Here is a 26,490-nt window from a genome sequence, read left to right as displayed (position 1 = left end):
CTAGGGCTTCAGGGTGCCCTCCCCTGTACTAACTGAACAGGGGACTGGAAAGTGGGAGCAGGCTTCTTTCTTATTTTGAGCAATTGGGGAGAATACTTCCTGGATTTTTTTCCCCTTCTCACTGTAAGTAATAAAGAAAATTAGATACAGACACAAACTGGTTTAATAGTCATCTCCTCTTGCTAGGAATTCTGAGGACTATAGTTCTGTGACAGGGCAGTGAGTCCTCAGCACCCTCACCAAATGATAATTGCTAGGGGTTTTTTGGAGTAGGGGAAGCCTTTACACACACACACACACACACACACACACAAGCTAAATATCTTTGGGGGCACATTTTAATTGGTGGGGCTGTGTGTTAAGACCCCTACCTTTTGGTTTTTTGCAGCTTTTTGGGTCCTATGTAGCTGCTCTTTCTTACAGTAAGTGGTAACTTTTCCAAATTTATTGTGCTGTCTTCCATTTGGGTGTTTAGATAATATGCAAATGTATTTCAGTGTGATTGATTAATCAATTAATCTTTTCAAAGGAAGATGATGAATCACCCACAAAATCTGTTGACAGCCCTAAAACAAATATGTATTGCCCAGAGACATTCCCAGTGGATTGGGGCTTTGGTTTGGTTCTTTGTAGTTCAGGAACAAGCTTCCGATCCCACTTCATATCTTTTGTCCAGTGCCCTCAGCTTGTATAAAAAACGACAACACTATCTTTACAATCTGATTGTCCAGATATTGTAATTCTTTTTGGTGCCCAACCATTAAAACATAACTTTTCAGAAAGGTTAAAGTCATGTATTATACAAACTGTCATTCATGCACTGCATGAAGCCACTGAGGTCCTCTCCACAATAATTGTCATGAGAACTGAAAAGAGCACCATGTTTTGGGTTTTGTAGGCAAGTCTCAACATCGTCATGTTATTGACCTCTTTGGATAGAGGAACAAAGAAGACATTTGAGCTGTCGCTGTAGCCGTGACAACTTTCAACTGGGTGACAATTCAAGGGAAATAGCAGGGGTTTGTACTGGTTTCCCATTTTATGACTCTTCCAGATCTTCCAAAGTGGGCAACCTAGAAGTCTCGCTGTCAGTTCCCTGCAGTCAGTCATTAAGGCTGTGTGTAAAGGAGAATCTTCATTCTTCAGCAACACGAATATGTTCATTGACATGCCTAGAATCACGGAGGTTTTGGAGGAGGACATGGCGAAATTCAGCATTCCTGTAGAGTCAAGTAAGAACAGGAGAAATGATGTATAAAAGGACTGTTAGCATTAATGCAAGTTTATTGTGAACAGTCAACGTTCTCTTTCTAGGTGGGAGGCTGGATATTGTCTCTTGTATCCCTGATTGCTGGAGCAACTGGACGTTCTGGCATCAGCTGCACAGGCTCACGTTCTTTGGGAGGAGAGAGAATTGGAGACAGACCCGTGGCATTTTTAAAATATCTGTTTGTTTAGAAATATACCAGTTGAACACCCAGATATATTAGTCTTTAAAGTGGCATCAATCTCCACTACAAAGCAAGAGGATGCATTAGTAGCTCTCTTCCTCTTTCCCCACAAAACGATACTTCTTGCTGGTCAGATGATGGATTTAGGCTTTTGTATCCTTTGCTGGTTTCTTGGTTCTTGTGCAGTGTCCCCACCGCCCCCCTTCTAAAAGTCTGAAATGCGCCTCTCCTAAGGCTTATATAGTGGCAGTAAGAGCTTTAAGCTACAATATGCTGGTATTTTTTATATTTTTGGTCCCACCTTCTTTGCCTTTGTGCCCCCCCCCCCCGGACATTTGACCTAAATTCTACCTAGTCATTCATGGTTTTGGAAGGGCTTATTCCCTGCACACAAGGAACTATTTTGCCCACATATATAGACAGGTGTCCTGAGTAAGCATGGTAACATGCTCTGTACCACTGAGGCTATTTGGGCTGTAAATGACAGAGGTGAGTTGATAAACATCCCCAGACTGTGCATCTGCACCTTGAGCACAGTCCATTACGTTAGCACTTTCACCTAGAAAATGAAATAGAGCCAGGTTTTGAGACCAAGTAAACCAAGTAATATTAGGTGCACCTCAATGGACCACTATGGACAGTTTTTGTCCAGAAAGCAAGAAGCGTCATCACAGGCAATTACAGTGCTCATGCCTTAGTTTATTTTGTGCTGCCCCCAGCTCTGTATTGTATTAAAGTGTAAGAAATGTATATGTTTATACTGTGGGTGAAGAGATCAAGGATCTGCTAGCCAGGCCTGCTCTGGCTGGATCCTAGCAGTTTGAGATGAAGTAGCAGAGACTTTCCTTTGGGCAGGAGTCTTTACTTTTGGCCTAGCCAGCAAAGAAGCACGAGGCTCAGAAGACCTAGGAGAGAAGGGTCTATTTTCACCAGGCCTCACCCCTTTTTATCCAGGATCCACCAATAATTTCCCACTGGACCCAACCCTCATTTCCCACTGGACCCAACCTCCTTATTTCCTGTGGACTGTGAGTTATTATTTCCTTGTTGTCCCACTAAAAGAGACTGTTCAATAAATAATTGTTTGTTGGATTTAAAGACAGGCTTGAGTTAACCTGGTTGAAAAGTGTCTATACGCAGGGCACATAGGCATGGAGACAGCACATATTTATTTCAGTTATTTATACCCAGCCCTTCAAAGAAACTTTCCCACAGCAGCTTGAGCTTTGGGAGAGATCATCTTGGAAATCCAAACTGGATACTTGCAACAAGGTATACATGAGAATGTCAGCTGATACTGAAGATATTTATTGTGGTAAATGATAAAGCAGAAATAATTACACAGAACTTAGCAGATAAATACAAGAAAGGAAAGCAATTCACATTCATTTTATGCAAATAAACAGCATATTACTCTTGCTTTTACAGTAATTTTCCACAGTCTTGGGGCTTATAATAGTTAGAATGTTGCTTCTTTCTAAAATCTGTTAAATGCTGCTAATTCAGAAAATGGCTTGCAAGATGGCAGATCTAGAATGTTATTATATCTTTTTTGCATACTGATGCTTTGGTCTGCTCCACTCTTCTGTTGATTGTTTTTTATGGTGAATTAGGGAGAAATCCCTACTGACTGAAATCACGATCAATCAAGACTACTTCTGTTTTTCATAATGTCAGCCACTGATGATTCTGGCTCATGTATATACAGAACTTCTGATGTGCAGAGTGCTAATAATTATCTCATTTGTTTTCCCAACAACCTAGTAATGTGGATTGTTCTCATTTTATAGATGGGGGACAGTGGATGACAGCTATCATAATTAGAATACGTTATGCAATGAAGGCAAATTATCCCCCTTTGGTTAATTTTCCCACTTTCTGGAATTTCCCCTGGCTATTAGAGGCCTAACTAGCAGTCACTGTCTTATCAATTTGGACGCTTACTTTAACAAGCAAAGATGTATGATTGCTAAGTAGTCACTTCCATTAAGCTTTTTTTTATTGTGGGTCTTCTTTATTACTACAGCTCCATTTTGCTTGCAGCTTTATCAAGAAATTTTATTGTCACCTAATGGGGCTCTGATTTGGACCTTCCTCAAGCCATTGTTACATGGGAAGATATTGTATACGCCCAGTACTAAGAAAATTCACTTGGTAATACAAAAGGTAAGTAAATGAATGAGTGACGAATGAATGACACTAATACGTTTGCATGTATGTACTCCATTAGGAACAATGCTTCGTTTATTACTCCTGTTCGCAAATCATTTAAAAAGAAAATACAATTAATTTGTATCTATAAGTTTGTAGTAGAGATGAGACAGAAATTAGTTCAGTTCACATTTTAATGTGAACTTACCTAATTTTGCATTTTCAAACCAAGACACAAACTCAAGTTATCTTTCAAAATGCTAACTGTTCCAAATTTTGCAGTGGAGTTCTCTATCAAAACATGCATACAAAAATGTGTGCCTTAGTGGAAATAACATTCAAAATGCATTAGATTCGGAAATTTACTTGAAAAAAATGTGTGTCTTAGGCATACAAAAATGCATGAATTTGGAGATCTGTGTACAAAAATGCACACGAATTTTCATGCGCACTTAAAAAAAAAGGATTCTCAAAGTTCAGGATTAACTGAATTTAAGATTGGACGAATGAGAAACTGAAAGAAACTGAAAGATTAGTCCATCCCTAACTTGCACTCCCCGCTTCCCTGAATTGTGGGAAGTTCTTTTACAAGGTCAGTTTCCTTTTGAGGGAAAAATCTTACGGTGCTTTTGTAATATCTGTTTACTAATAAATATACAAGCTGAGCATGAGGGAGCAAACATGTCCTTAAAGCTGCATCAACTGCCCCCAAAAGCAGAGATCATCTTATTTATTTATGTATTATTCAAATTTATATACCACTTTCCACAGGGGTATGGAAACAGTTAACATAGAATACAATGGCATCACAACGAACAATAAACATAACAATGAAACAACACGGAACAAAATTAATCAGCAGTAAAACTGCACACTCTGCTGTGGGCTACAGACCATAGCTGGCTGGGTCACACTGCAGGGAAAGCCCGCGAAGAGATGGGTCTTGAGAAGACGTCTAAACATCAGAACTGTGGGGGCCTGTCTAATGGCAGTTGGTAAAGTGTTCCAGAGGGTGGGTGCTCTGACCCTAAATGCTCTGCCACAACTGCTCCTGAGGTGAACCTCAGCGGCATGTGGCACTTTCAGGAGTTTTCCTTGCGATGATTGCAAAGATAGTGCAAGGACAGAAGTTGTGAGGTGCTCCCTCAGGCAGCCTGGTCCTAAGTTGTTTAGGGCATTATATATTAACAATCACACCTTAAGCTTGGCCTGGTAGCTTATTGGCAGCCAGTGCCATTCTTCTAGCAAAGGTGTAACTTGCCTTTGGAAAGAGGCCCCTGTTAGCAGCCTCGCCATTGAATTCCACACCACCTGCAGCTTCCGGACCAAGTCCAAGGGTAGCCCCACACAGAGCGCATTACAATAACCTGATCTTGAGTCCATCAGTGCCTGCACCACCGTGGCTAAGCCATCACAGTCCGGGAAGGCCGTAGCCGGCATACCAGCCAAAGCTGGTAAAAGGCACTTCTTGCACTGATGCTATCTGAGCCTCAAGTGACAAAAATTAATCCAGGGGTAGTCAAAACTATGCATCTGTTCCTTCAGGAGGAATGTAGCCCCATTCAGAACTGGCAATTAACCTATTTCCCAGACCTGTGACCCACCCACAGTGTTTCTGTCTTGCCAGGATTCAACCTCAGTTTATTGGCCCTCATCCAGCCCACCACTGCATCCAGACACTGGTCCAGAGCCCACATGATCACACCTGATTCAGATGTTGTAGAGAAATAGAGCTGGGTGTCATCTACATACCGATGACCCCTCGCTCACGCCCATGGAGTCCCTCTCCCCCCAGTTCATTCTTGCCAGTCAGCTGCAGACCTCAGGCTTCTGTCTCCCTCATGAGCTACGTTCCAACCCCCCCCCCCAAACACCTGTTTCTCTCCTGCTCCTGTCCAAGCTGGTGGGCTATGTGTCCAATAGCTAGTAGTCACTTTCCATCAAAAGGCATCAGTGCTCATTTAAGCCGGCATCTTCAAGTCATCACCACTCTATGAGGAAGTATCTTTAGTTGGTGAAAGAAATGCCTACAAAGAAGGTCAACTTGCTTCATGTTAATTTAAAGAGAGCCTGGAGTGTGACTTGAAGAAAGTTACTGTCCATCCTCTGTTGTTTTCCCAGCACTGAGTAGCCAGAAGCAGCCCATCTGTGTAAATGGAGGAGGGTGGGTTTGGCCCCACCCATTGACAGGGGGCAAGGACTGCTTGCAATGTTGATTTATCTGCTGGGGAGGAGTTCCCAACCTCCCAGGCTGGCCCTGCCTTTTGCTTAGAAGCAGAAATTGTGTGGATTCTCTAGCGCCTTACACATAATGCTTGAAGCTTTTTTCTCTTTTGTGGGGGAAAGAGCTATTTTTATTATCATATTTCATTTCTGCCCCCTCCTGTCCTTAGTTTGGGCTCCACACAGTTGAGGTGGGGGTAGTTTCAGGGCAGGGCTAGTTCAAGACATTTTACTGCCTGAAGTGAAGGACAAGATGGCACCTTCCCCCCATTCCATGTACAAAACCCAACTGGAATGGCAGTTGAATCTTACTTCATCAGTGGCAATGGGACACTATTCTCTTCTGCACCTGAGAGCACCAGTGCATTCGGCCCTCCGAAATCTGTGGCGGAATGGCCTGCCCCCCCGCCCCCCTGCCCCCCCGCGGATCCCCCTGGGACGAGACTTACCTAAGGCGGATCTTCTGGGCGGTGGCGGCGGCTGCGGCGGCGGCTGCGGCGGCTGGTCTTCCGACTGGCTGCCGCCGCCATTTGTCTTGTAAAAAACCAAAAAAAACATTTTGTAGATTACGTAGCCTATCATGGCTGGGTTAAAAAACAACAACAAAAAACGACGTGATAGGCTACCTAAAGATTTACATAGCCTATCATGGCTGGGTTAAAAACAACAACAACAAAACGCGTATGCAAATGGCGGCGGCTACAGCCGCCGCCATTTGCATTCCTTATTTTTGGCAATCTGAATCTACGTAAATATTTACGTAGACTATGACGGCGAAAATAAAGGGGAACGCAAATTTGCGTCCCTTTTTGATTCGCCGTTTTAGCCTATGTAAAGATTTACATAGGCTAAAATGGTGAATCAAAAAGGGACGCAAACAGCGCCGGCGTTCCCCTTTATTTTTGCCGTCATAGTCTACATAAATATTTACGTAGATTCAGATGGCCAAAAATAAGGAACGCAAATGGCGGCGGCCATAGCCGCCACCATTTGCGTATGCGGTTGTTGTTTCCCCCCCCCCAGAGCCCTCCACAGAAATCCGGCTGCGGATGGCTCTGGGCTGGGTTGGGCCTGGCTGGCTGCTCCACGGAGCTGTTGCGGAGCACAGCCAGCCATCGAGGATTCCGGGGGGGGGGGGAGGAACGGATCGCCTCTCCCCCGTTGAGGATTCCAGGGGGAGGGGTGGAACGCCTCCCCCCCACCATCAACATAATCCGCGAAAGATAAGTCACTTTCGTACATCCCTAACTGAGAGCACCATGTTAGCTTTGGAGTTGAGGGTAGGGATGGGTGGATTACTTCCGTCCGCTGCCGGGCTGTGTCTGCAAATGGCGTCTGGCATAGCGGGCGCTATTTGCATCCCTGCGTTAGCCGTGATAGGCTATGTATATATTTATGTAGCCTATCATGGCAAAGAGCAGGGACGCAAATGGCACCCGCTACGCCATTTGCGTCCCTGAATCTTTTTGTGATAGGCTATGTAAATACTTACGTAACCTATCACGGCTAAAGGAGGGAGGCAAATGGCGGCTGCGGACCAGGGCAGCCATTCGCGGCTGCAGACCAGGGCAGCGGATGGACCGGACTGGCCGACACCAGGTAGGGTCCATCCCGGGAAAGTTTTGCAGAGTGGCGGGGGGGAGTGCTCCATTCTGCCATGGACTCCGGGGGTACGGATTCTAAGGAATCCAGCCTCATTGTGGTCCATGGCGGAATTCTCTAACATCCCTAGTTGAGGGGCAGGAGGGAACAAGGCCCACACAGCTCTCCCCACTCTGCGGCCCTAAGCAACTGCAACCTGTTGGAAGCTCCTCACTCTTCCTCATGGTAGGGCTGGCCCAATTTGAGGGAGTGTCCTTGTATTGGGAGCTTCATACTCCCCCCCCAAGTGCAGTTGTTCTTCCCAGAACAGGAGATTTACATTAAGAACATCCCTGTTTTCATTTACTTACATAGATTTACATCTTTCTTCCCTGATGGAAGTCAAGGAGTTATGCATAGGTTTCTCGAGTGGTGTCTCATTGAGCCACCAACCAGACCCAGACCTGCTTAGGTTTGGCATGTTTGCTACACTGTGTGTCTTTAGACTAGTTCAATATGTTACTGCATTGAAATGCTAATTTTGGAACCTTTATAATAAGGAATACTCCTTCTTTCTCTTCTTTTCTTTTTGGTTGGCATGCATGCTTAGAGGCTGAGGATTGGAAGATGCTCCATCAGGATGTTCTCTGGAGTGTATCTGGGCAGGGGGAAAAACCCTCCATCTTTTGTTGCTCAGGGTACCAATTTGGTGATGTAAAGGAGGGGTATGAACTGTGGGGATTCTAAGAGTCTTCAGGGCAATGTTGTCCTTTTGTTCTCTAGTCTTGTGTCCATTTGCCTACTTAATTTTTGGAACTGCTGCCTGGTCCCATGAAATGGAAAGCCTTGGGACAAAGTTTTGTCAGTTTTTATAACATCCCTTCCTTGGTTTTTAATGTGCCAAAGTGCAAATTAAATGATAAATAACAGAAGTGGTTGGTGATCTTTTCCCACTAATTTATGGGGGAGTCTGTTGCTTTAAAGCTGCCTTCCCAAACCTGGTGCTCTCCAGATGTGTTGGACTGCAACTCCCATGGCTGAGAATGATGGGAGTTGCAGTCCAACACATCTGGAGCTTATCAGGCTGAAGAAGGCAGCTTTAAAGTGAATACAAAGACCTTAGCTGTGATGACAAGCTATTTCTCTCCTCAGCTGTCATAACTGGGTTGAATTAATTTGAAAACTCTGAAATGATAAAAGGATGTGGCTATTGATGTGTACAGCTATAAACTCTTGATGCTGTAGCATTTGTGATAGATGATTTTTAAAGTCTTTGTCTACAAAATTATGTTCTCTTTTAAGTGATCCTCAGAACAATGTGCTGTAGTCATTTTTCAAATGATTGTGTCAATTTGTATGCTCAGACTGTTATCTTAAGAGGAGCCGTGATAAGATAGATACATCTTTTTTTAAAAAAATTAATTCTTTGACAGTACATACATTTGTTATGTTTGTACCAGAAACAATTCCATCACTGCAGTCAAATTGTAATTTAAAAGCATGACAGAAATGGAAAGTTGTGAAAAGTTCAAGAATGACGATTTCCTATGCTGGCTGGAGAATGCTGGGAGTTGCAGGACTTCCTTCTGTCTAAACAGGCATAGGATTGCACCCTAACTAACTGGAAAGGCTGTCTTGGTGGCTGGTGGCTGTGACCCATGGTACAATAAGTTGTTTGTGTGGGCCGTCTGCTTCACTCAAGTCAGTCCCTGTGAATATAAACACACTGGAACTATTCTTCTGGAAATCTGGCCTCACCCTTTGAGAATGCTTTGCTCAGTGGTGGCCAGTGAAGTGCAGTTGAGGGTAGCAATCTGCTGCTACCCCAGAGTAGCAACTGAAGTGGGGAAGGTCCCATGGCTTTATAGGCAGTTGTTGCAAAACAGAGAGTGCAGGTAGCCAGGTTAATCCTGTCCAGATGCCTGGGCAGTATCCAATTCGACACTAGCACCAATGTCAATTACATTGCGCTAGTGTAAGCGAAGTCTGCTGCAATTCCAGTAGTGTTTGCTTGTGCAATGCATTTCCCTGGCAAACCCATCCTGCCACCTAACCCTATTGGTGCTGTGCTAGAGGTTGCTTATGATGGTGCAACAGAATTGACATTTGCGGTAGTGTTAAATAGAAAATGGCTGATTGGCTAACAGTGGCCTGTTACATCCCTCTGCCCCACCTCACTGGCTATCACTAGGTGTGCCTAAAATAAATTTGTGGCAGCAAACTTCCCTTTTGTCATTATTTTGCCACACTGCTTTTTTCCTTTATCACTGTGACGAATCTCATGAAGAGCGCCCTCTAACAAGGAATTGGCCATAAATGTCTTATAGGTGTCAGGTGAGAACTCATACATTGTGGAAACTGCTGCTAATTAGTCATAGCATCCTTTGTAAATATTTTGTGTATAAATTTGTAAATGTTCTTGGCAAAAGAGGCACTGGAATGTAAATTATGAAAGCCAAATATGAGCAGTTCTTAACACTTCCTTGCTGTTGGCAGGCTTTGAAAAAGCGTAGGCAAAGGTGGATCCATTTACTGGGAAGTCAGGTTGGGTGGGAGGAGAACTATAAATACTTAGTAATAAAGGAAGGCATCTTTTAGAGCAGGGCAGTGTACCAGGTTTGGATAAGGCCGAAATAGACTTCAGTCAGAGGGGATCTGCTGATGATGAGGAATGGCTTATATGTGTATGTATACACATCTCCCTACATTCTGTCGCACTCTCAAGTGACCAAGAAAAAGAACTCAGAATTATGTTAGGCAGAGAGAAGCATGCTTTTTCATGCAATGTGCATGCATGTGCAACATGTCCTCATGCAGAAAGTGCATGGAGATTTCGTGTGCCCTGTAGTACTCCTAGTAATATCAAGGCCCTTCCGCCCATGTTCCCCAGTAATTGGTGTACATAGGCTCACTGTCTCTGGTACTGGAGGTAGCGCATAGCCATCAGGACTAGTAGCCACTGATAGCCTTTTCCTCCAGGTATTTGTCCAACCCCTTTTTAAAGCCATCCAAACTGGTGGCCATCACTACTTCCTGTGGTAGCGAATTCCAGAGTTTAACTATGCGCTGTGTGAAGAGTCCTTCCTTTTATCTGTCCTGAATCTCCCACCAATCAGCTTCATAGGATGACCCCAGGTTCCAGTATTTTGAGAGAGGGAGAAAAATATCTCCCTATCCACATTCTCTACACCATGCATAATTTTGTACACCTCTATCATGTCTCCCTTTACCCTCCTTTTTTCCAAGCTAAATAATCCTAGCTATTGTAACCTTCCCTCTTAAGGGAGATGTTCCACCCCCTTGATCATTTCGTTGCCCCTTTCTGCACTTTTTCCAGCTCTTTTTTTTTAGGTGTGGTGACCAGAATGCTACACAGTATTCCAAATGTGGTCGCACTATAGATTTGTATAAGGGCAATATGATATTGGCAGTTTTATTCTCAATTCCTTTTCTAATTATGCCTAACATGGAGTTTGCCTTTTTTACAGCAGCCTCACACAATGGGTTGAAATCTTCATTGAGCTGTCCACCACAACCCCATGATCCGCTAGCTCAGATCCCATCAGGCTATACTTGAAGTTGGGATTTTTTTCCAACTCTGGGCAGATTACAATAAAATAGGAATTAGAAGTTCAAATACACAAACCTTGCTATAATATCATAAACCTGGGATCTCCAGTGTGGTGCCCAAAGATGCCTCTTTTGTGCCTGCTAGGCTCCCTGATTCTCCTGATTCTTATTTTATTTTTGCTTTTCAATTTTTTTTTTAAATTATAAAGATACAAATATAAAAAAAGTTCACATACCTTACAAAAAAGAAACCACAAATGCAAAATAAAACTTATAGATGCTCAAGAAATTCTAAGAAACTATCAGTCATCAAGTATTCTAAGTCTTCCTAATTTTACTAACATTCATAATAGATACATAATAATTTAAGATTTTTATAAATTATTATTTTTTTAAACTGGGAGGCTGGCATGCTGTAAAGTGAAGTGCTGCCCTTCAGCACCATCTTTATTTGGGTTCAAAAGAGTGGTTTTGTGGTTTGGAGCTCAGATCCCACATCTTCCTTGTCCTTAATTTCTTGGGCAAGTTACTTTTCTTTTAGTTTCAACAGTTTGCCTTCCGGGAAATGAGTACTGTGTGACCGGCCAGGCCCACCATTGTTGCCATTTTATGAATGGGCAACCCCCCTCCCCCACGACAGCCATTTTAGGAGAGTGTCTATGACACTCTCCCAAAATTTGGGCCCAGTGACTCAAAAAGATTAGGGACCCCCATCATAAACTGTGTGAGAACAAAGCTTGTATGAATAAAACAGCAGCATGATTTAAAAGAACAACAGTTCAGCTCAAAGTCTTGGTGGAAGAAAAATGCATTAGCAACCCAACTAAAATCTGTGGGGTACTAGACTTGGCCAGCCTCTCTTAGGAGTTCCACAATTATGGCACCACCACAGAAAAGCCCCTGTTGTATATATTTAAAATGGCAGCAGCATGGAGGTGGCAAAAACATAGTAAGGGTCAGGGGTTGGATGGGTTATCAACACAGTGACAATCCGCCAGAAGTTGAAGGGGTAGTAGGTAGAATTGTGGGTAGCATTGTTAGATAAAAAGTCCTTGCTTTCGGTTTAGAAGAAAAGAATGCCAGGCAGGCAGCAGTGGATCCAACACTATTTTATTGAACGTTTTGCAAAACGGGTGCAGAGCAGTCTGGACCCCGAGACATGTGTGCAAAAGCCCTTTATATCATATCGCTTCTATTGTTCTTACCAGTAACCAATGAAACATTTAGTACATTGGCTCACTAAGTTAATATTCAATAAACAGTCACTATCAGCTTACCAAGCCGTTAGTCATGAGCGCGTCAGTATGATTCCCTTTTTGCTCCGCCTATATTTTCCCGCCACTCGGGCTCTTACGTAACTTGAGACGCCAACGGTTATGGAGTCTCCTTTTTTCTAACAATTCCCTCCTTTAAGTCTTTATTCACGTCTTAAAGCATTTAAAACGGAGTTTCTTTATCAGCACAGTAAAGCAAGAGCATCTGTTTTGACAGAGCGGTTTCAATTAACCGCTGGGATAAGCCTCTAGCGCAGGGGATAATGCAACAACCAAATAACACTAAAACTCCTATCATCACTACAAGCGAAATAAGGATTGAGGCTGCTAGGTGTTTCCATTTTCCAAACCATCTCTCCAACCAGTCAGTCACGGGGTTGTTAATCCCTGAATTCTCAGCTAATTCTTCAGACAAGGCAGTGAGACCCTGCAAAGCCCTTGTTACCGTGCCATCTGGGGCAGTGTTGTTAGGGATGAAGGTGCAACACCGTCCACCTAGCATGACACAAACCCCTCCTTTTTCTGCTAACATCATATCAAGAACACGTCGATTTTCCCAACCCATTTGGCTGGTGGCATCTAGCTGCTCAGCCAATCCTTTTACAGCATCTCGAGTATAGTTTATAAACCTCTGTTGATTATAATAAACGTAATTGATCCAATCTACATTTTTGTTAATGGTCACCCACCAAAACAGGGTAGATTCAAATCCTGCAGAAATTTGATTTCTTCCTTTGAACTCATCTGGCACTCCCCTTGGTACTCCTATGGAGTCAATATATATTTGATCATCAAAAGGGGTTACTGATCGTTTCTGCCGGGGTTGGCCAGTCTTCTCTGCTGGATGGTATGCAATTGAAAAGGGGACTGCCAACTGAACTAACCCACAAGCTCCGGACCAATTGGAGGGCAATACCTCATACAACTCTAGGCCACCACAATACCACCAGAGATCAGCTCGTGGGATTGAAAGGGAATTATTCCTAAAGCGGGTGGAATTAACACATCTTACTTTACTCGTCAGGTTCCCTATACGCCCCTCTGTGTCTGCAAGGTTTCGGTGTATGCATCCGGTATGGTTTCTTCTTTGCAGGAAGACTGTGGAAGGTCTGACACGATCCTTTGATTTGAGTGGGGGGTATAATTTATTGAGGGTTTGGCATTCCTCCTCTCCCCATGCATCAGGGTGTTGGAACAAACGGATCACGCAGGTGAGGAGGGAAGGAGTGTCCCATCCCAGTGGAAAGGGCAGCGCCTTTGCTACAGATCTCCCTGTGGCACAAACAAAACAGTCAGACTTATTTAAAGACTTGGCTGTATACTTTATCCACTCTAACCACACATTATCAGTTTCCTCTGTTATTGGGATCCCTAACCTGGTTCTCCAGGGACACCTCTCTTTCTCAGGGATCTGTACCAGAAGTGGTCTGAGGGGTGTTGGTGTGACATTTCGGGGTTTTATCTTAAAGCTGTCAAGCCCAAGTCCTTGAGGTATCACCATCCACGTTAATATTTCTTTAACCAACATTACCAACACCACCCACAATACTTGCTTCATATTACAAGTTTTTTGTAATTCGAACCCGAGCTTTTCCCAGATGTTGTGACTTGTATATTACAGGCGATTGTGGCTCCTGGATGGCTTCTTCGCCTGTGTCCTTGGCAGCTTCCAGAGGGGTGCCAGGGAGCAAAGGACCGTTGCCTGTGTCCTCCTGTTCTTTCCAAGTGACAGAAGGAAGCGAGGGTCGCTTAAATGGCTTTATCCGGCTGCAATGTGTCCATTTACTAGAACCCACAAGCTTTACACACGAGTGGCTGGTTGGTCCCACCAAATAAGGCCCCTCCCACTCTTCCTTTAAAGCTTCTTTATTCCACTTTTTCAGCAACACCTCGTCTCCCGTCTGGAAGAGATGGATAGGTGCATCTAACGGCAGTCTCTGAAACGGAACGGAATAAGCTCGTAGCTGTGAAAGAACAGACTGTAGAGAAGTCAACTGATCCCTTAGCATCTGATCACCCACCTCCCACTTGACTTCCTCCCTCCTTCCGCAGTGTACCCGAGGCGGGAACCCAAACATCAGTTCAAACGGGGACAATTTTATGTCCTTTCTTGGCATCCTTCGAAGCTTCGTTAAAGCTATTGGCAGAGCCTCAACCCAAGTGAGCTTCACCCCTCGTTGGAGTTTGGTTAAAGTCTCCTTGAGGCTCCGATTAATTCAACCTGTCCACTTGCCTGGGGCCTCCAGGGGCAATGTAAATGCCACTCTACTCCCAGAGCTTGTGCCATCCCCCGTGTAATAACTGAGGTGAAATGTGAGCCCTGATCGGACTCTATAACTTCGGGCAGGGAGAACCGGGGCACCACCTCCTGTAACAATTTAGCAACAACAGTTTTAGCTTGGCAGTTCCTACATGGAAACGCCTCTACCCACCCTGTCATTTGACATACTATTACAAGCAAATACCTGTAACCCCTACATGGTGGCATCTCAGCAAAATCAATCTGCGCCCTCTGGAAAGGATAGTAGGCCCATGGTCGCCCTCCTTTTGGAGGAGGGGGTGCCCTGGGAGGGTTGGTTTTCTGGCAGACTTCACAGGTTGCGGCTAGTCGGTGGGCGCATACAGTTAAGCCAGGGGAGACAAACAGCCTCTTGCAATAGTCGATCATGGCTGATGCTCCAGGGTGTCCAAGAGAATGGTGAACTTGCTCTAGAACAACCCTCTGCAGGGTCTGTGGAAGAAGCAGTCTTCCATCTGTCATCTGGATCCATCCGTCATCGCAGGGACTTATTCCGTGTTCTTGTGCCATCCGTAACTCAGCAGGGGAGTATGTGGGGCGCTCTTTTCTTTTGGGTAGAATGAGGAATGTTCCTTGGATTCCCTCTCTGGCTGCTCTTTTTGCGGCCTCATCTGCCTTCTGGTTTCCCTGTCTCCATTTTTCCTCTTTTTCTTTCCCATGGGCTCGGACGTGGACAACAGCTACTTGTGAGGGTAGCTGGAGGGCATCCAGAAGATCCACTATTAGGCCGCCATTAGCCACTGGAGATCCGTTTGCTGTAAGGAATCCCCTCTCTTTCCACAGTTGCCCATGAGCATGCACAACGGCGAAGGCATTTTTGCTATCGGTATAAATATTTACTCGCTTTCCAATGCTGGCTTGCAGGGCTCTTGTCAGGGCTACCAGTTCAGCGGATTGGGCGGAGAAATGAGGAGGCAGCCTTTCCTCACGCACACTCTCCTCTAGAGTAACGACAGCTGCGCCTGTGTAGCGCCTTCCATCCAGCATATAGCTAGATCCATCTACAAACAGATCTCTGGCTCCCTCTATTGGTTCATCCTCAAGGTCCGGTCAGCCTTTGGTGTCTAGGTCTAATACTTCAAGGCAGTCATTTATCTGGGAGTCCTGATCCGTTTGTGCCCAGTAATGTTGGCAGTAGTGTGGCGATATTAAAGCTGGAGCAAGCCTTAAAAGTGAGGTTTTCGTTTGTTAGTAAACCTATTTCATATCGGGAATGCCGGGCTGGGTTGAGAAATTTGCTTCCTCCTCCTGATCCCAAAATTTGCGGCACTCCATGCGGCACCCAAACTTCAATGGGTCTTCCCATTGTCATTTTCTCGGCTTCAGCACAAACCAGAGCTGTTGCCGCTACTGCCCTCAGGCAACTTGGCCATCCTCGTGCTACGACATCTAGGACCTTGGAGTAATATCCCACTGGTCTCCAAGAGGGCCCTTTTCGCTGGCAAAGCACTCCCGAAGCTATGCCCTTATTTTCATGCACATATAGTCTAAATGGCCGGCTGGGATTTGGTATGGCTAGAGCAGGTGGTGACACAAGAGCAGCTTTAAGACTGAGAAAAGACTTATTCATTTCCTTAGTCCATTTCCATTTATCCAGTCTATCTTTCTGCAGCGCCTCATACAGCGGCCGTGCTGTCTCCCCATAGTTTGCTATCCACAGTCGGCAGAATCCGGTCAACCCCAGGTAGGCCCTCAATTCGCGGGGGGACTTAGGGACAGGAGTGTCACGGATGACTTCAACTCTTTCTTGCCCTAGGCTCCGAGTCCCTTTAGTTATGTGGTAGCCTAGGAATTTTACAGTTGGTTGGGCCAACTGTACTTTTTCTTTTGACACTTTATACCCCCCCCTGCTAGATAGTTGAGGAGGGAAACCGTCCCACTCAGGCACGCATTCTTGGCCTTGGCTGAAATCAGGAGGTCGTCACAGTACTGGAGGAGATGCACCTCTGAGTGCTGCTGGACCCAGGGTTCGAGATCCTTTTGGAGCTGCTGGCCAAAGACCACCGGTGAGAGATTCAGCCCCTGAGGGCATGACTGCATGCTAATTGAACTTAGCATGACTGTCCATGCTAATTGAACTTTTGACCCCCCCCCTGGGCTTTCCCATTCAAAGGCGAACAAAGGCCTTGAATCAGGGTGGAGGGGATGCTGAAAAAGGCGTCTTTTAGGTCTATGACAGTGATCCAGGCGTGCTCTTCCGGAATTCCTACAAGGAGGGTGTGTGGGTTGGGGACCACAGGATGGGGGGCCTCGATCTGCTGATTAATGAGCCGGAGGTCTTGCACTAAGCGAAAGCCCTTGCCCCCCCTCCCCTTTTTGGCACAGCGATGATGGGCGTGTTATAGGGGGACATTATCTCAATGAGCCGGCCTTCTTCTCGGAGCTTTGTTATTACTGGTTGTAGGCCCTCCTTTCCTTGGCGGGAAAGGGGATACTGTTTCACATGAACAGGCCTTGCTCCCTCCTTGAGGGGAATTTTGTATGGTGCTGCCGACTTGGCACGAGAGGCCCCTCCAATCCCGGCCCAAGCTAGAGGGTTGACTCTGTTTTCTATTAAGCTCCAGTCCTCAGTGGCCTCTGGGGTGGATTCTTCTGCAACCTTCAAAAGGGCCATTTGGTAGTTACTACTCTGCTGTTTAGGGAGCCGTATCTCCATCCTTCCGTCAGGAGTAAAAGCAATCTCAATTTGGAGTTTAGTCAATAAGTCCCTCCCTAGCAATGCCACCGGACAGGAGGGGGTACAGACAAATGCATGTTCTAGGTGTGTTTTCCCAACCTTGGTGAACAGGGGACGAGAGAGGGGCACTTGGGTTGCCCTTCCCTCGACCCCCATTATGGTGGTGAACCCCCCACCTCCCGTTGGGGGCTCACTGAGGGGGAGGATGGACAGGGCGGCCCCTGTGTCCGCAAGGGCTTTGTAGGAGCGGCCCCCAACCTTTATTTTGACCATGGGGTCCCGTCTTGCCTCAGAGACGGCTAAGAGGGGGCCGGGCCCCGGTCTGTCCTAATCTCTTTCCTGTTCATACAGAACTCTCTGTGCTTCTCCCGTATTTTCCCCTCTCTCTTTCTGCTTCAAAGCCTCACAGTCACGCTTCCAGTGCCCCATTTTCTTACAAAAGGCACATTGATCTTTCCCCAGGGGAGATCCTTTCCTTCCCCCTTTTCTCCCCTTCCTAGCTCCCTCCTTGTCAGGTTTAAGAACCGCAGCAAGGAGCTTGGCCTGCCTCTTGTCTTTTTCTTTTCCTTCTTCTTCTTCTCGCCTCTCATAAACCTTTTGAGCTACTTCAACTAAAACTCCTAGGTCAGCTGCCAACCCTCCTTCAACTTTTTGCAACTTCTTTCTGATGTCCTGGCAGCTATTTCCCATGAACTGAGTCGTGAGGATCCTTAAATTATTTGGATCATTCAAGTCAATGTCAGTATATTTAGCGAAGGCTTCCCTCAGCCTTTGGAGGAACACAGCAGGAGGTTCGTTTTTGTCTTGCTTTAGAGTCAGGACTTTTTGCAAATTGGGGGCCCTTCTCGCGGCTTGCTTCATGCCTGTTAAAATGAGTCGAAAATAGTCAGCATGTAAGCGTCTATGTGCCGCTGTGGCCACCCCCCAATTGGGTCGCCCTGTGGGCAGAACCTCCGCCGTCTCCTCCTCAGTTGCCTGGGGATTTTCCTCCCTATACTTGGCTCGTGCCCCCGCAAGGATGGTTGGCTTTTGGCTGAGAAAACAGGTGTTCAATAGCATTTGTGTATCGTCCCATGTGGGGTTGTGAGTAAGCCTCACATTCTCCATCAGAGACAGGAGTGGCCCGGGATCCTCTTCAAAGGAGGGGTTAAATTGTTTCCAATTATACAAATCAGATGTTGTGAATGGGACATAAACAAACATCGTCCCTTGAGGATGTTGGGCGGTAGGGTCGGGGACTTCTCTGATGGGGAAGGTGAACTTCACCGGTGGTTGGGGGTCCTTTCGCAGGTTGTAGTTAGGTCCCCCTTTTGCCTCTGTCTGTAGGACCTCCAATCTTTCCTCTAGGGAATATAGACGATCTTGGAGAGTGTCCTGGCGTTCAACTAGAGGGGTGGGGTCCTCTGGTACTATTTCATGAGAGGGGTCCTTCTCGGGGGCATCTAACCGCTGGGCGGGCCCCTCAGGAGAGGGTGGTGGTTGCAACGAGCGCCCGTAGGGAGGAGGAAGCAGTAGGTCCTCCGGTGCCGTGGCCACGACCCTGGGTGGTCCTTCTTTTGTTGGTTTCCTTTTGACCACCATGGGAAGGGCAAGGGACATGCATTTAACAACCCACGGAGCAGGCCTGCCGCCAAGGGGCACACAAGTTGCCCACGAATCAGTATAAGGGAACTGGTCCCAACTTCCCCTCTGTGCTACTATTGTTCGCACATCAGATACCAAGGTTGGGTCAAAAGACCCCTCGGGTGGCCATTTGGGTTCTAATATTGGCCATTCCCAGGTGCAAAAAAAGACAAGACGATCCTTTGTCATCTTAGTTCCATAATCCTGCTTAAAATGTGACCAATTGCGCAAACAACACTCCAAGGGCGTATGGGACTTCTTCACAGACTTAGATTGGAACCTGCCCATGACGGTGGGAATTTCAGTCAGCAATTGACTGAATTGACTTCGCAATTGACTTCGCCCTCCTCTGACCTAGCCCGTCTCCGGGGTAAGGAAATGCAGATTGGGGCTCCTCACTCGCTTCGCCCGTAGGCGTCTCACACAATCACAAACACACTACCGTCCCGCATTTATCCCCTAATGTAAGCTGTTTCACTTACCCCAGAAGCCTCTTCTGTCCCGCCCGCAGCTGCGTCCAGCTGCTTATTGATCCACTGCCGGTGCCTAAAAGGAGTGATCACGTCTCCCTCTTCCTCTGGCGTTGGTCCCCAGGCGCTTCTGCCGCCACCGTCGTGAGGAGAAGGCAGTATAAAACAACCGCCTGTGGCCACTTCTCCTCCGCGGCCCCTCGGCTCAGCGCGAAGGGGATGCGCCCCGAAGCAGGATCCGAGTCACGGCACCAAATTGTTAGATAAAAAGTCCTTGCTTTCAGTTTAGAAGAAAAGAATGCCAGGCAGGCAGCAGTGGATCCAACACTATTTTATTGAACGTTTTGCCAAACGGGTGCAGAGCAGTCTGGACCCCGAGACACGTGTGCAAAAGCCCTTTATATCATATCGCTTCTATTGTTCTTACCAGTAACCAATGAAACAGTTAGTACATCGGCTCACTAAGTTAATATCCAATAAACAGTCACTATCAGCTTACCAAGCCGTTAGTCATGAGCGCGTCAGTATGATTCCCTTTTTGCTCCGCCTATATTTTCCCGCCACTCGGGCTCTTACGTAACTTGAGACGCCAACGGTTATGGAGTCTCCTTTTTTCTAACAGCATGTCCCAGTTGAAATTCTGAATCTCTGTCTTGTCTGTCTGTCTGTTGTTTGGTAACCACCCTTGTTCAGAGACCATATGTAGGGAGGGGAGTGCGAAAGTGGTGTCAGGTCCCACTCCTGACCTAGGCACAGTCATTAGTTTGCATGAACACACTTTGGGCATGTACAAACAGTGCACACATCAGTTTGTCTGTGCAATTGAGAATTCTGCCACTGCCGTCTTACATGACATGAGATATTGCCAATTTTGGGTGGGTGGGTGGATAATGTAAGAGATGGACATCCACATGTGCCAAGTCCTGATGCGTACAGTCTTCTCCCTCATTTCTTTAGGGGAGAAGAGTTAGGCTAATGGAAATATTGGTCCCATCCATGTCCGACATTATGTTATATGTGTGGTAGAGGGAGAGGTATGTGGCTGTTACTTCATCACATCAGCTAGAGCATTGCACCAGTCCGTGATTGTACCTGACCTAAATCAACAGATGTAGCACTGGCCTGTTAATGTCACATTGGTATAAGTCTAAATCCTCAGTATCAACACTTCCAACTCATGTTTATTTGACCTTTTTATCTTCCCAGGCATTTTTAGCATTTTAGCATTCCAGTTTTTTAGCTATGCCATCTTAAATCTGCTACTGCATCTTAAATATCTGCACTGCTGCCAGGTTGTACTCTGGCTTTATTTTTATTCTGTCGTTTTAATTTATTATATTTTATATTGTATTTTCTGTTGTATTTTTGTGGTTTTAATTTTGCAAACCACCCAGAGAGCTTTGGCTATTGGGAGGTATAAAAATGAAACAAATGAATGAATATATCTTACGTACATTCTTTTGCTTGTTGACGAAGATGGCACAGAAGGTGGATACAATGCCCAGTTAGCTTTGTCCCCTCTGCTAATCCTCTCATATACATTCATCCCTTATTGTGAAAAAGATGATCCTCCTACAAGCATCTGGACTTAACACTACCTACAGCATTAAATTCTTCAAATAAGTAATCGTATTTACAGACAGAAGATATTTCCAGCTATAGCAAATACAAGCATTGTCAGTAATAGCATCGTCTTACTTAATCGTACAGTAATTCACATTTGAAGAAGCCATTCTTCCTGAACTGCCTGTCTCTCTCACACTCTCCGGTATGCAATTATGCTTTTGAGTGAGGATATATATATATAATCATAGAATAGTAGGGTTGGAAGGGGCCTACAAGGCCATCGAGTCCAACCCCCGTATATACATGTGTGTGTGTGTGTGTGTGTGTGTGTGTATATATATATATATATATATATTTTCATATCAGGCTTTTCTGTTTGCCTTTTTGCCTTTGCTAAACTACATTTTCTGTCAGAACCAGCCTGCCTCCTTCCATTTCATACTGCCTCCTCTCCCTTTTCCTTAACCAGTGTTTGCAAAAGATATTGCAGGCAGCTGGCGTCTCTTTGTCGCCCATGTATCAAGGGCTGGTCCACCCACAAGACAAAGACAACAACCTGTTGACTCAGGTTGGTGGGGTCACAGAGGTGGTGCTGAGCATCCAGCTCTCATATGTCCCTCCTTTGCCATAGATCACCATTAGGCCCTCACTGTCTTGTAAGGGTGATTCAGGCTCCTGCACAAGCCACCAGCAAGCCCAGTGAGTGCAACTAAGATTCCTACCTCCAACCAAACATCTGTCCAATATTTTGGGGTGGCTGGTAAAGTGTGATAAAGCACTGTATAGAAATGAAGGGCGTAATGCATTGCTTCTCAGGGCTAAATCACATGCTACTTTAAATACGTAGCACACAGCTGACCCTCACAATTTTGTTTACTTTAGTGTAAGCATGTGTTGCCCCAATTGGTACCACTGTGTGTGGGTAGAGGAGTTTAAACCTTCCCACCCAGTCACATTTCCCTCAAAATTTGCCCCCCTCCAAGGACTAAAGAAACAATACTCCATTGGTGCCAACAAAATTGTAACCATCAGCTGCATGCTACATATTTAACATAGTGTGTGGTTCCTCCCTCAGACTTAGGGATGTGGGTCTCTTGGAGGAGGGCACAATGTTGCAGGGATGGGTAGGATCTTGAGGCAGGTGGTGCCTTTCTTCCCCGCCAGCCATGATTGAATGCTCCCTTGCCATTCACAGATCTCCTCATAAAGAAGTGTGTCGTACGTACATGGCTGCATGCAAGCATCTCCACACTTCGAACTGTGGACTTTATTCATTTTTATTTAGTAGTAAATGTATATGCTACTGTTTGACTGGAATCTTCAAAGCAGCTCGCAACATTTATAAAATGCAATGATGCCAATTATTGGTGCTAGGTTGGGAGCCTCTAGAAGGTAGCCAAAATTGGAAGTGGAGCCTGAATTCAAAATGATTAACAGACATGGGTGTAAAATGTCATTCTTTCAGTGAGAAATATGGAAAATACAAGAAGCCTTTTATTTGCTCCAGGTCTCAGAGAAAAACACTCAAACAAATAGCATTTTACAGTTTATCTTGAAGAGCCAACCCAGGTGTTACCACAGCCAGCAGCTGACCTCCATAAATAAATGCTCCTGTGAATAGTCTACTCACATGAGCAATGCAGTACCCAAAATGAAGATTCATAGCATATTTGAACAGCTGTTTCTGTGATTAAAAAAAAAGGCAATATGCAGATTTTCACATCATTTAAGTAGCCACTACAATCTTCCCTGATTTTCCACTTCAGATCTTGATGGATTACTTTTTTTAAAAGAAAAGAAACTGAAAAACTTTAGAAATTTACAGTGCAATCCTACACATGTTTTTTTTTAGGAAGTAAGTCCCATTGTTTTCAGTGGAGCTTACTCAGAGGTTAGTCTGTATAGGACTGTGCCCTTAATGTCTCCACCAGCTCTAAGAGAGAAGGCCTGCTGAAAAATCAAAGCTAGACTGGAAAAGTGCTTCATTTGATCTGATATACCCTAGTTGCTCCCCCCCCCCCCCCACTTTGGGATTTTTTTGGTTTGTTTTTCAGGCTAATCACACATTTCGTTTTGTGGAGAACCTAAAGATATATTCTGAGGCATGGCTTCGAATGACAGAACTTGTTCAAAATAGTGAGAGCTTCCTTATGGTCAGCCGGCTGCAGGTTGGTGAAATTCTGGAAACTGCATGATCTAAAGGTGAAAAAAAAAATCTATATACATGACACTTTACAAAGAACAGGTATGAGAGCTGCTTAACCCAAGGGGCTTACAATCTAAAACAGACAGGGAAAAACCAGCAGAAGATGGATACGGAGAAATGGGCAAGCAGGGGAAGAATATGTGATAGATACTCATTACATTGGAGAACTATGCAAAATATATGTTTATTTAAGGCAAACATACTTTGAAACGTTCTCTTGGGAGTTTCAGAAACCAAAATATGTGAACTTCTAAAGGTAAAGAATAAAATCCTCTTCACCGCAGCCTTGCTTCCCCTTCCTCCCCGCCCAGCCATGCTAGGGTTATAGCTACAGGAATTAATGGCACTACAGTTATAAGTTCCACTGTAAATCCCATTATCCTTAATGAAAAGCCACCTGCCCAATTTTCCTGATTACAGTTTGTTTAGCAATGCCTAGGCAAGTACATTCCAAATGGTACATAATTATATCTCTGTGTGTTCCAACTCCAGTCTTCTGTACTATGCTCAGTCCTGCCACATTTTACTACAGCAGCTCAGTAGAGCCATAAATCTATGGGGGAAGTAGAGTCTGTTGTGTCTTTTGCGAGGATTTCTCATTCCTTGGCCTGCGCAGGTCTGAGCATCAACCCTCCAAGGCCCAAGCTGTGTTGATTTCACAGCAGTTGCAACCATTGATTAGGAAGACAGCTCGTCAGGGAGTGCTTGGCATCAGGAGAAAAAGGAGATTCCGTTGCTTCTTTTTGCCATGATCTAATAATAAAAAAGCAGTACAAAACCATAAGAGGGAGAGATGGGAATGCGTAACATATGTTAGCTTGGGCTTTTCAGAGAGGAGTGCAGCAGTTTTCCAACCCCTTTCCATTCCTTTCCTATCCTTCTTTTGTTTTAGGATGCAATGCAGAACACTTTTATCAAGAACTTTGTAGAGAGCCAACTGAATGTGGATGTGGAAGAGCTAGTGAGGAAACTGAGAGTATATGGTAAGGATAAGAGAGTCAGTGTGGTGTAGTAGCTAGAGTGTTGGACTGGGAGTTGGGAGATCCGAGTTCTAGTCCCCACTCGGCCATGGAAGCTCACTGGGTGACTTTGGGCCAGTCACAGACTGTCAGCCCAGCCTACCTCACAGGGTTGTTGTGAGTCTAAAATGGAGAGGAGGGGGGCTATGTACGCCGCCTTGGGCTCCTTAAGGAGGAAAAAAGGTGGGATACAAATATAATAAATAAATAAATAAATAATAAATATGTGGGCATACAGACACACAGTTCATCTCTGAACTGCTAGGCTCCAGTACTGGACTAAGGGCAAGAGTCAATCTGGCAGCAACCTTCTCTATACAGAATTTTTCTGCACAGCATCTAGTACAGGGTTGTGGAACCTCGGGCTTGGGGACCAAATCCAGCCCTCTGGGTTTCCCTAGATGGCCATACCCTCTTCCCTGTTTCCCAGCCACTGATTGGTCACTTCTTGGATTTTGTACAATTTCTGCCCCCTTCCTATAAGGTTGAAATGCTAAGGCTTAGTTACTGGCAGTGAGAGCTTTAAGCTACAGTATGCTGGTATTTTTTAGCCCTGCCCCATTGCCTTTGGCCCCACACACCACTGGAATGTGGCCCCCCAAAGCTTCTCCAAAATGGAATTTGGCACTCGGGGTGAAAGAGCTTCTGTGCCCCTGATCTACCAAATACTGCTAAACGCAGACTGCTGCTTCATGTTAGGTTTCAGATACTGTCAAATGCTGATATTGAATGTTAAATATTGGCTGAATATTTGCCAATTCAGAGAATATTAATTGAGATAATATTTGCTATCTGAATTTGGGAACAGTCGACATTTTTTAGAGCAAATTATTTTCTGCTGTTCCCAGTTATACGGTATAGCTGTAATTCCCATTATTTGTCCTGCTCCAGGGCTCATTTACATAAACAGATGGTGCCTGTTTTTTCTCTGTGAGATTGTACTATGCTCAGTCAGTTTTATAATACCTGGATACATAACTGTGTGGAGGACCTTTAGCATTAACTGTCTGTCTACACAGGGACAAACTGCAGTCAAGAAATTATGCCCTTATTTTCATTTAAAATGCTTGCATTTCTCTGCAAACCATTGTAATGGGAATTCAGTTGACACAACACAATAGTGAGGATGGCTGTTTCTCAATCTGGCCTTTTGTTTACAATAGGTTGGATCCAGACTTAGTCATGAGTAGACTAGAGAAGACCCACTGAAATCAGTGGGACTTCAGTTAGCCATGACTAACCTAAATGTCCCCCTTCATGGATCACTGCCTTGTTGTGGCAAAGGGGCTTGCGTAACTCAGTTAAGCCATAAGCTATGCCATGCAGGGCCACCCAAGACGGACAGGTCATGGCGGAGAGTTCTGACAAAATGTGGTCCACTGGAGAAGGAAATGGCAACCCACTCCAGTATTCTTGCCAAGAAAACCCCATGGAACGTATCACAAGGCTAAAAGAGATGACGCCGGAAGATGAGCCCCTCAGGTCGGAAGGTGTCCAATATACTACTGGGGAAAGGCAGAGGGTATTTCCAAGTAGCGCCAGAAAGAGTGAAGCAGCTGGGCCAAAGCCGAAAGGACACTCAGCTGTGGATGTGTCTGGTGGTGAAAAGAAAATCCGATGCTGTAAAGAACAATATTGTTTAGGAACCTGGAATGTCAGATCAATGAATCAAGGTAAGCTGGAGGTGGTCAAACATGAGATGGCAAGATTGAACATTGACATCTTGGGAATCAGCTAACTAAAATGGACAGGCATGGGCGAATTTAATTCAGGTGACCATCATATCTACTACTGTGGGCAAGAATCCCTTAGAAGAAATGGAGTAGCACTCATAGTCAACAAAAGGGTGGGAAAAGCAGTACTGGTGTACAATCTTAAAAATGATAGAATGATCTCAGTATGAATCCAAGGCAAACCATTCAACATCACAGTAATTCAAGTCTATGCCCCAACCACTGAGGCCGAAGAAGCTGAGGTTGATCGGTTCTATGAAGACCTACAACACCTTCTAGAACTAACACCCAAAAAAGATGTCCTCTTCATCATAGGGGATTGGAATGCTAAAGTAGGAAGTCAAGAAATCACCGGGATAACAGGCAGGCATGGCCTTGGTGTACAAAATGAAGCAGGACAAAAGCTAATAGAGTTTTGCCAACAGAACACGCTGATCATAGCACACACTCTTTTCCAACAGCACAAGAGACGACTCTACACATGGACATCACCAGATGGTCAATATCAAAATCAGATTGATTATGTCCTTTGCAGCCAAAGATGGAGAAGCTCTATACAGTCAGTCAAAACAAGACCTGGAGCTGACTGTGGCTCAGATCATGAGCTTCTTGTTGCAAAATTTCGGCTTAAATTGAAGAACGTAGGG

At 45.1% G+C, this 26,490-nt stretch overlaps 1 protein-coding gene across 1 annotated transcript in view; it reads left to right on the top strand.

Annotated features, from left to right (window-relative positions):
* Positions 1-1,060: 1,060 nt before the first annotated feature.
* Positions 1,061-26,490, top strand: part of LOC146344594 (ATP-binding cassette sub-family A member 13-like) — a 262,433-nt gene continuing 237,003 nt past the window's right edge. Inside the window, exons 1-4 of the mRNA XM_084857720.1 lie at positions 1,061-1,232; positions 3,478-3,617; positions 22,940-23,053; positions 23,984-24,074. Of these exons, the coding sequence (XP_084713846.1) occupies positions 1,157-1,232; positions 3,478-3,617; positions 22,940-23,053; positions 23,984-24,074 (421 nt within the window). The 5' untranslated portion in view covers positions 1,061-1,156. The remainder of the gene's footprint in view (positions 1,233-3,477; positions 3,618-22,939; positions 23,054-23,983; positions 24,075-26,490) is intronic.

Source organism: Heloderma suspectum, chromosome 5, assembly GCF_057233095.1.
Source record: "Heloderma suspectum isolate Gila_16-S chromosome 5, 16-S_ref, whole genome shotgun sequence".
Lineage (NCBI taxonomy): Eukaryota > Metazoa > Chordata > Lepidosauria > Squamata > Helodermatidae > Heloderma > Heloderma suspectum.
The sequence above is the reverse complement of the archived record's forward strand: the minus strand, read 5'-3'. Positions and strand labels throughout refer to the sequence as shown.